We start from the raw sequence: 9,945 nt of genomic DNA on the forward strand, positions 1-9,945 counted from the left end.
GAAATCTAAATATGATTATAAATATTGAAAAAAATATTTTTAATTAAAAAATAATTTTTGGTAACAAAAAACACGAAATTCTTATTTAACATGATACTTTTTATCTCTTTTAACCCAAAATCCATTCTCATAATATCAAGACAGCAGGTTTGTTACCATTAAGTCAGGAAAATACAATAATCCACGTCATCACATTCGTATTTGACATTGTACTGGAGTTACTACCAGTGTAATTAGACAAGAGAATAAAATTAGAAGTATAAACACTTGAGTGGAAGATATAAAATGGTATTTGCATATGATATGTCTGCATAACTAAAATATCCAAGAGCACCAACTGAAGCATACTGAGAGCTAGAGGACTCAGTAGATAGCGGGTTTGAAAATTAACACATAAACATCAACAGCTTTCATATACACAAACTGTAATCATTTAGAATATATCTATAAAAAGAATATACTCCTTTTACAATATCACAAAAAATAAAATACCTAAAATTAAATCTAGCAATAAACATACAAGCACTGCATGAGAAAAAATATATTCCTTTAAAACTCTACTAAAAGGCAGACTAAAAGACTTCAACAAATACAAATGTACTGCTTCTTAAACAGAAAAACTAAATATCGTAAGAAATAGATTATTCCTTAATTTAAAATTTTAACAGGATTTGAATAAAATAACACGTTTTTGTTATTCTTGCTTTTTTGTTGTTTATTTTTGCTTGTTTGTTGGCTTTTTTTTAGAACTAGACAAATTTCTTGGAAAGTTTACATGAAAATAAATGGCTAGAACTCCAAAAAAGAATAGTAGCAAAGAGTGACTAGTCCTACCAATTATTAAAACTACAGAGCTTCAATAAAACAATACAGATAAGCATATGAATCGGTATAAATAGTAAGAGTGACATAAATGGATCTCAAAAATATAGAGCTGACAGAAGGTACAAATGTTATTAAATTTTTGTTTTTCTCAGGTCAATCTGTCTTTTATTAAAGGGAGGTCACAGCCAAGAATCCAGAAAGATAAAGGGAAAATTATTTTCCTCCCCTACAGAGCAACAGGCTCTATCACATAGCCTAAGAGTGTCATAGGCTAGACCAGCGGTTCTCAACCTGTGGGTCACGACCCCTTTGAGGGTCGAACGACCCTTTCACAGGGGTCACCTAAGACCATCGGAAAACACATATATAATTACATATTGTTTTTGTGATTAATCACTATGCTTTAATTGTTCAATTTGTAACAATGAAAATACATCCTGCATATCAGATATTTACATTATGATTCATAACAGTAGCAAAATTACAGTTATGAAGTAGCAACGAAAATAATTTTATGGTTGGCGGTGACCACAACATGAGGAACTGTATTAAAGGGTTGCGGCATTAGGAAGGTTGAGAACCACTGGGCTAAACCATCTAGGTTGGTGTGCGTGCACTCTAGGATGTTCACACAAGGACTAAAGGCACACTTCTCAGAACATATCCCTGTCCTTAAGAGCAGGATTGTACGTAAGAATTGCACTCTAATAAAGTTTTGCTCATGGGGAATGGGCAAACAATTCTGATACTGCTATAGATGCATAGGGGAATTGAACAATAGAATAAACAGATGGAAGGTAGTGAGAACCAAATTTCTCACTGTTGGAATGAGCAGAGCAAGGGGAGGAGGCTAGTATGATTCATGAATTAAACAATACGTTAGATAATGAAAATTAGGTCATGATAATTAGATAACAGATTAGAGCTGGAGATATCAGTATGAACTAATGTTTGTCTTACTCTATATACAGATGGTTACATATAGAAATATTTATAGGTATGTGTATGAGTTAGTACACACACACATATTTCCTTGTTCTGTCAGTTGGGGGAGCCTAGAAACACCACCACCACCCCTGATCTGGTTTCTAATACTATTCATCAATTAAAAGAATCAGGGCCCTTTGGAGAAACAGCTGGTTCTAGGACCTGGGCAGGCAATATACAAAGTAACCTGGGGCAGCCTGTCCTGATCCACAGTAACAAAGTGCTCTAAAAAACAAAAACTCACACTAATGAGGGTCTGTCACAGAGACACAGAAGTCAACGGAAAGAACTGCCATTAGCCAAAGCTGGAACAGTGTGAGCATTGAAATCTATAAAGTAGTATTGGGTTATAATCCAAAATATAAAATAAATATTCATGAGTCCACATGATACAAATAAATGATTACATAAATAAATTAGTGGGGGATAATAGATAATTCTCTCATGTAGAATAATTCAATATAAGTTATGTAGATGCTTTTTTAAAAAGGTAGACCTTAACTCCCCATTCCTTTGGTATGGACTACACATAATAATATCCTTCAAAAAGTACAGTGTGGACAAAGAGGGAAAGAGTGACTTTAATACCTGACCAGAACTCCTCAAAACTGTCAAGGTCATCAAATCAAGCCTGAGAAACGGTCACAGGCAAGTCACTCCTAAGAAGAGGTGCTAACCAACTAATGTGGTATACTAGATGGGATCTTGGAACAACAAAAAAAGGACATCAGGTAGCCCTAGCTGGTTTGGCTCAGTGGATAGAGCATCGGCCTGTGGACTGAAGGGTCCTGGGTTCAATTCCTGTCAGGGGCACATGCCTAGTTGCAGGCTTGATACCCAGTAGGGGGCGTGCAGGAGGCAGCCAATCAATGATTCTCTCTCATCATTGATGTTTCTATCTCTCCCTTCCTCTCTGAAATCAATAAAATATATATTTTTTTAAAAAAAAGGATATCAGGTAAAAACTAAGGAAATCTGAATAAAGCATGGACTTAATTATTCATAATATATCAATATTGGTTCTTTAATTGTAACAAATGTATCATACTAAACGTAAAATGTTTATAAAGGGAGAAACTGGATTTGGGGTCTATGGGAACTCTTTGTACTATCTTTGTAATTTTTCTGTAAATCTGAAACTTATAAAAAAAATTTTTTTTAAAAAGCAAAATCAAAAAACTGCCAGAATGTTTGAAGTCCCTCTTCTTTCCCTCCCCTTCACATCATCTTCCATTTCCACCACACATAACGCCATCCTTTATTTTGCATTTCTTGCTTCCTTGCTTTTCATAAAAATTTGCCACGTTTGGATGTCTTTGAACAATGTCTTGTTGTTTTGAATTTTATATAAATGAAATTGTACTGTATGTATTTTTCAGATAGTAGCTTATCCTCATTTAACATGACAGTGTGACATGTATCCATGTTGGTATATGTGGCTACAGCTCATTTATTTTCATGGCTGAATGATGTTTCATTGGATGACAGTAACACCATGTACATGTCCAGACTCCTGTTAATGGACATTAGGTTGTTTCCACGCTTTGCTGTGACCAACAATGTTGCTACAAATATTCTTGTGTACACATGTAAGAATTCCAGTATAATAAACACCTAGAAGTGGAATTGCTGGGTTATAAGGCATGCATGCTTTCAACTTTATTTACAATGCCAAATTGTTTACAAAAGTTGCCATGTCAATTTAGATCACCATTGGCAACGATTTACTTTTTCCAAATTTGGTTCCTTGGGAACCTAGGGATCAATAGAGGTGCTTTGTTTTTTTTTTTTCTCACAGTTTTAAACTGAATGTGATTAGAAAATGACTATTCCATATTTGTAATAAAAATAGGGTGATAGATGCTGAATTGTGGTACATGAGAAATTACCATAAGCCTTAACTTGTCCTGGGAGATTAACTTGCTCAATATAGTGATTTTTCTGCCATCTGTATGTATATATTTGAACTTGGTGTAAAGGGGAAGAAATAAAGACTTGGCATTTTCCTGCTGAAAAGGTGCCAAGTTTTCTTCTTGTGAACTGGCCTTAATCTAAGATTGGTTTAATTACATTCGTAAAAAGAAGGTAAGGAAGGAAGGAGGAAAGAGGAAGAAAGGAAAAGAGTGGAAGAGAGGAAGGAAAACAGAGAGGGAGGGAGGGAGGACGGAAGACATAAGCTCTATAAAACAGGTCCTTAATTTTCCCTAAGAAATTAAGCTTGTATTTCATTTTTCCTTGAAAAATGCCAATGACTTGAATTTAAGTCATTTATCAGTATATCTAGAAGAGCATTTGAATTGTTGTAAAATTCATCACTCCCGCATTCAAAATTCCTTTGATGTAAAAAATCTACATTTCTGTAGAGAAACCATAAAATAATAACACTATGAATTAGTGCATTCTGCTAGTATGAGTGATTTTAAGTTCTGCAGACCCTCAGTGAAGATTGCTACCATTCATCCTCCCTTGTCTTGATGGGCTGGCACTCTATACAAATTTGTTTACCAGTATTGTTAACCTAGGCAGCTCACTGTAGCTGAGAACAAAGGAGGGAAAACAAACTGTAAAGATTCTTTTCAAATGGAGAGATGGGTGAAAAAGAATGCTAGGGATGCTTCCTGTTAAGCTAAAGCTCACCACTAAGTAAGACTCTGTCTGATATTACATTCAAAGCCAATGGGAAAGCTGGGTAACTGCTCCTCTGCACCTGCACTGGCCTCTGACAGTGGGTTCCAAGAACAAGGCCACCGAATACCAAGGTCAGTGCCTTGCGGAAGGAGCTAGAACGACAGCAACTCCGGAATGACTCCATTTGACAGTGGAGCATCCTCCCTGGATTCCCAGTTTGCATTTCCATGGGCCCTTCTAAGAAGAGCACTGGACACGGCGACTTCACCCACATATCACAACTGTGGGTGCTAACACACCATGGAACATGGCTACCCAAACGCGGAAAAGGCAAATAAGATAAGAACTCCCCAATTCTGCAGAGGGAAGTAGACTAACTTAGGTATTTCTCGATACTTACACACCTGTGCTGCATTAAGGTTTGTGTGAGCAATCACTCCGTGGGCAAAGATATTCAAAGGGACTCCTCTATCCAAATCAGGTGAGTGTGCTTTCCCTGTTCTAACCGTTGCCAGGACTCCTTTCATCCAATTAAGGCCTATGAAACAGTAACTGAGAGAAAGCCTTAAATGCGAACTGACCTGAGTCTGAGTGATGGGTCCCTCACCTGTTAGCTATGTGACCCTAAGTTACTCAACTTCTCGGACCCTTCCTCTTCTCCTCCATTGGAATACGTGGAAAAGCCGGGAGCTGACACCGGATCTGTCTTCAACGCCTGTTCTTTTAACCACCACACTGGACTGTTCCTTCCTTGTGGGGACGCACGACAGCTCTGCGGGCTGATTTATCTTCAGGAGGACCTTCTCCCATCAAACCCTGACAGCTGAGGCTCAGCCCCAAGGCCGAGAGCAAGCGTCCCTCACTCAGCTTCACGCATGCGCAAGCTCGGTAGCTGGGGCTGAAGCGGAGGCGCAGCCCTTTCTCGTAGTAATAAGACGGTCCGTGATGCCCTGTCACAGCACAGAAATCGCCCTCGCGTGTGGAGGCCACCCTGCAGGCCAGCCAGTGGTCTCGCAATCAAACGTGGCCCCAACACGGGAGTGAGCGCTGTTTTGAAAACCGAGGTACAACAGTGAGGCTGACACAGGAGACGTTCCCTGACTAACCCGGACAAACTTTTACATTCTCCTGAGAGGGGCAGAGGGCTTATGTATCTAAATATCTTAAACGCGAAATTACAGTTCTCGTATGAGGCTGTAGGGCAGCGGTTCTCAACCTGTGGGTCGCGACCCCTTCGGCGGTCAAACGACCCTTTCACAAGGGTCGCCTAAGACCATCCCGCATATCAGATATTTACATGACGATTCATAACAGTAGCAACATGACAGTTAGGAAGTAGCAACGAAAATAATTTTATGGTTGGGTCACAACATGCGGAACTGTATTTAAAGGGCCAGAAGGTTGCGAACCACTGCGTAGGGAGTTGTACAGCACTGCTGAGGCAGAGGTGTGGGCTACCTCACTCAGCCCTGCCGGCCAGCCCAAGTGCCACCAAGGACAGGCCCGGCCACGGGGCAGCCCGTGTTTGTGAGAAGCACAGCCTGCCTCGACTGAAAACGTTCAGATTCAAAACACTTTACAACGATGTAGCCAAGCAAAGCACACCTGGAAGTCGCATATGCCCCTAGCACCACAGTTTGCCAACCTTACCTCGGACAACAGGAGCCTCCGCCACGCCTTCCTCCGCGGCCCGCTCCGGATTATCCGACAAGAAAGATGGCGTCGGTGCTGCCGCAACGGCCGCTGGGAGTCGGCTGCCCCGCGTTCTGCGTCATCAGCCTCCCAGCCTGGTTTTATCGGGGAGAACCACGCCCCACTCCACGGAGCCAGGTGCCATCCTCCCGCTCTCCTACCACAGGCTGATCTCCATCCCCGCCATACACACGCCATTCCCGCCTTCACGCCCACCACCATCCTTTACGCAGCTGTTTTCCATGATGTCAAATGGCTTCACCTTATCCCAAGCCAAACCAAATCAAATCTGCCTTTAATTCCGATCATCTGTGTTGTTTAATCCACGCATAGAGCACAGAAGTGGACAAAGACTGCTTTGGAGGGGAGGGAAGGCTTCATAGAGATGTGACATGGGCGCAGGTTTAGAAGAAGAATGGATGACTGACTGCCAAGTGGAGAAGGCAGGGAAAGCATTCTGGGCAGAAGGAACAGCATGTGCCAAGTCTTGAGAGAGTCCTGAAAGGCCATAGCAGGCTTGAAGGAGTAAGGCTGGAGAAGCTGGTTGCAGCTGAAAGAAGACCCTCGTCTGCCTCACTGAAGTGGCAGAACTTGATCCTGGAGATGAAAGGAAGCCAAAGGGTCTGATTTTGGTCAAGGGCCCTAGTCAAGCTCATGCCTTCATGGTGTCTAACCTAATCATGCAAGTATCTCCTTCCTCAACCTTCCTATACACACAATCAGGTGTTCTTACTTGCAGCTCTTACAGCATCTCAGTCTGTGTTTCCACTGACTAGAGAAGACCGGAGGGTGGGAATCTTTTAGTTGTTTAATTAACTCCTATGTCTTAATAGTGCCCAGCAAGTAAGTGCGCAATAAATTCCCAGGATTGACTAATTCGGATTTTTTTTCCAGGGGATACAAGCAAACTAGGTTCCAGAGATACAAGTAAGGAAAGCTCAAAATCTAAGTCACCACAGCCCTTACTATTGGCTATAAGTGGCAGGATCCAGGTCCACAAAAGTTAACTTCAAAAGCAACTACACTTGAGTCTACATTCCATGAATTTGGATTCCTTTCCCTTTCTGCCCAGCTTTGCCCCACCACTCAAGGAGAGATTCACTCCAACTCCCCTGGGAATACTGGGCCAAAAGGAACAGGTACCAGCTCATCTCTGATTCTAATACCACCCCTCCCCCCCAATTGGCTGGGAGGGTGGTGGACAATCAATGCATTTAGCAAGTGCATCTGGCTCTAAAGTAAGAGAGAGAGCGTCTGTTCCTGTGTATAAATGCCAAGTTGCAGGAGGTTACCATAGCAACTCCAGCAGGGTGCTGCAGTGGGCAGCTTTGCACAGAGGTGCAGGAAACCCATTCTTTAACATCTGGGCTTTTGCTGTGCACACTGGATCCTAATAGGCACATCATGGTTTTAGGCCCTAGCTTTGGGATTCTGCAAAAAAAGGAAGTGGAATTTTGAATATTTGCTAGTCTAATCTCCCTTTTTTCATGTATCACTCATGTCCCTTTCAACACAGTAAACACTGCATGTGAAGCCCAAAAAACAGGCTCTTTAGAAACACATAACTCCCTATACTCATTCTTATGCACTATGATGAACAGATTGTACTTGCATATCAGCAGGACTTTGGCATGAAATTTACATCCACTGAATAACCAGCAATTGCACACTGTAATGAGCAGCATATCCACCAATGTCTACATTATTCCCAGTCAGTCCCTAGTTCTCATTATCTTATGAGTACATTTTTAATGCAAAAATAAATAATGCCATCAAGAGCGTAGGTGTTCTTAATAGGGTTGCCTGAGCGGCACTCCAGGAACTGTAAACCAACTTTTCAAAGGCCAGGCAATTTCAGAAATAGCTCTTCCACATGGGTGGGAAGTGAAGATTTACTCACCCACTTCTTGATGTGTTCAGTGTGAAGATATCTCTTGTGAAGAAAGAGCATGAGAAGATGTTGAATAACATTCTACTTGTAGCTCTAACCTACATGTGGCCATCAGGAGGCCATGTCCCTGCAAAGTGAGCCCTAGTTGGTAGGGCATTAAGTAGCTAAAACAGTCTCCTAAACATTTGCATTATTTGTTTTTGAATCTAGAGACTCACTTGTGGTTATCTCTGAATTCTCTCCTGGGCAAAATAAGAACGACTTACACCATCCCTAAAGAAATGGATTGCATAGTAGAGAGCTACACGTGCGCAGGGTGAGAGCTGCACGTGCGCATGGAAAAGTGAAGGAAATTCTGGTTAAACGAAGTCACATGAACCTCTGCAAAGTTGCTGCAGAGACCTTTGCAACTTGGAAGTGGAGAGGGGGTTGGGGATTAGAAGTGAGGTAGAGTTTCCAGTACCTGAAGGAGTTGTGTGGCCTAGGAAAATTAAAACAGAGGCACCAAGAGAGATATGTAAACAGACAAAGGAAGGAAGGAGAAGCCTCTTGCTGGGGAGCCAGGTATGCAGGAATGTCTAGGCCTATCTAAGGTGTCCTGGAGAATAAAGAGGATGCCAGTATCAATGGAGTTCGGCTGGATGACTTCTTTATCCATGGAATTGTGAGGTGGCATGGAGATGTGGACATGGCTGTTATATATGTAGGTATGAAGGTAGGACATGCCAGGATGGACACCAGGGGTATGAGAAACTTGAGTGTTCTGAAGGAAGGCCAAAGAGTTTCAGTCAGTACCTGGTGACAGAAAGGAGCTCTCAAAAAGTGAAGACCAGAGATCCAGCCAGTGCAAGGTGGCCTGCACATGCCTGGCAAGGTGACAAAGGGATGCCTGTCTCCTACTCCCCTAGGAAATGCTGCGGGTGGAGTATCCAAGGGGTGTGAAGGGAAGGACTGAGCATGTGGCCAGGCAGTCCGGAGAAAGGCTTATGGTAGCTGCGCTGGTAGCGGCACATAAGTGCTGTCCATGTGCTCCTGAATGAGAGCTGGGAGGTCAGGGCTGGGAGAGGTTTCTGAGAGACTGGCAACCTGTTCCTTTGAGTCAGGGCAGCTGAGGGAGGTTGAGGGCCCAGCGTCCAGGTAGGATGTGGGAAGAAGCCAGGTGCACTGAGGCGCTAGCCTGCAAGTGGGTGTGGAGAACGCTTGGTAGGGGGAGGATCCAGCGAGGTGGGAGTGGGGGAGGGGAGGTCGCCGGCCTGTGGGTGGGTAGAGCGAGCCAATGTGGGGGGTGGGGGTGCCCGGCCAGCGCCTCAGGCCGCCACGACGTTCCCCGGGACTCACCCAGCACGAAGTAGGGCAGCTCCGTGTTCTCCAGGTCGTCCACCACGACCATTTCTCCCGGGAAGTCGTTGCGCACCGAGAAGAGGAGCTTCGGCTCAGAGGCCGAGGGGCTGTGCATGATGCTCAGGTCGTTCTCGCGCAGGAAGGGCAGCGCCGACACCGTGATGCTTTTGAGCTTGCACTCCAGCTCCTTGGAGGGATCCGCGTCGCCCGCTGCCGTGGCCAGCACCACCGCCGGCCCCCAGCAGCAGGCGAGCAGGGCGCAGAGCCCGACTAAAGCCATCTTGAGCCGGGCGCCTTCCTCCCAGCGCCGCGAAGGTGGGGGAGGACGCGAGGCGAGCGGGGAGGGCGCGAGCGGGCGCGCGCGGGAGGCGGGGGCGGTCGGGAGGGGACGCGCCGCGGGGGAGCCCAGGTTTCCCCCACCGGAGGCTGCTTGCCGCGCGGGGCTTGGGCGCTGATGCCTGGAGAACTCGCGTCCTTTGTTTCTCAGAGCTGCTAATCTGGGGAAGGGAAAAAGGAGGGGGAAGGAGAGGAGAACACGGGAAGGAAGGACAGGGGGAGGAAGGGAGCCTAGGATTCTAGGG

General features: G+C 44.3%; 1 protein-coding gene across 4 annotated transcripts in view; it reads right to left on the bottom strand.

Moving 5' to 3' along the window:
* The window catches only part of ASTN1 (astrotactin 1), a 281,624-nt gene extending 271,679 nt beyond the window's left edge, over positions 1–9,945 (bottom strand). For 2 of the 4 annotated variants that reach the window (XM_070396324.1, XM_070396323.1), the window contains exon 1: positions 9,362–9,943. In XM_070396324.1, the coding sequence (XP_070252425.1) occupies positions 9,362–9,644 (283 nt within the window). In that variant the 5' untranslated portion in view covers positions 9,645–9,943. Of the gene's footprint in view, positions 1–9,361 lie in introns of all 4 variants that reach the window. The other 2 variants (XM_070396322.1, XM_070396326.1) reach the window with 2 other exon arrangements.

This window comes from Myotis yumanensis, unplaced genomic scaffold (genome assembly GCF_028538775.1).
Source record: "Myotis yumanensis isolate MYYU_CA2020_CCGP unplaced genomic scaffold, mMyoYum1.0.hap1 SCAF_17, whole genome shotgun sequence".
Lineage (NCBI taxonomy): Eukaryota > Metazoa > Chordata > Mammalia > Chiroptera > Vespertilionidae > Myotis > Myotis yumanensis.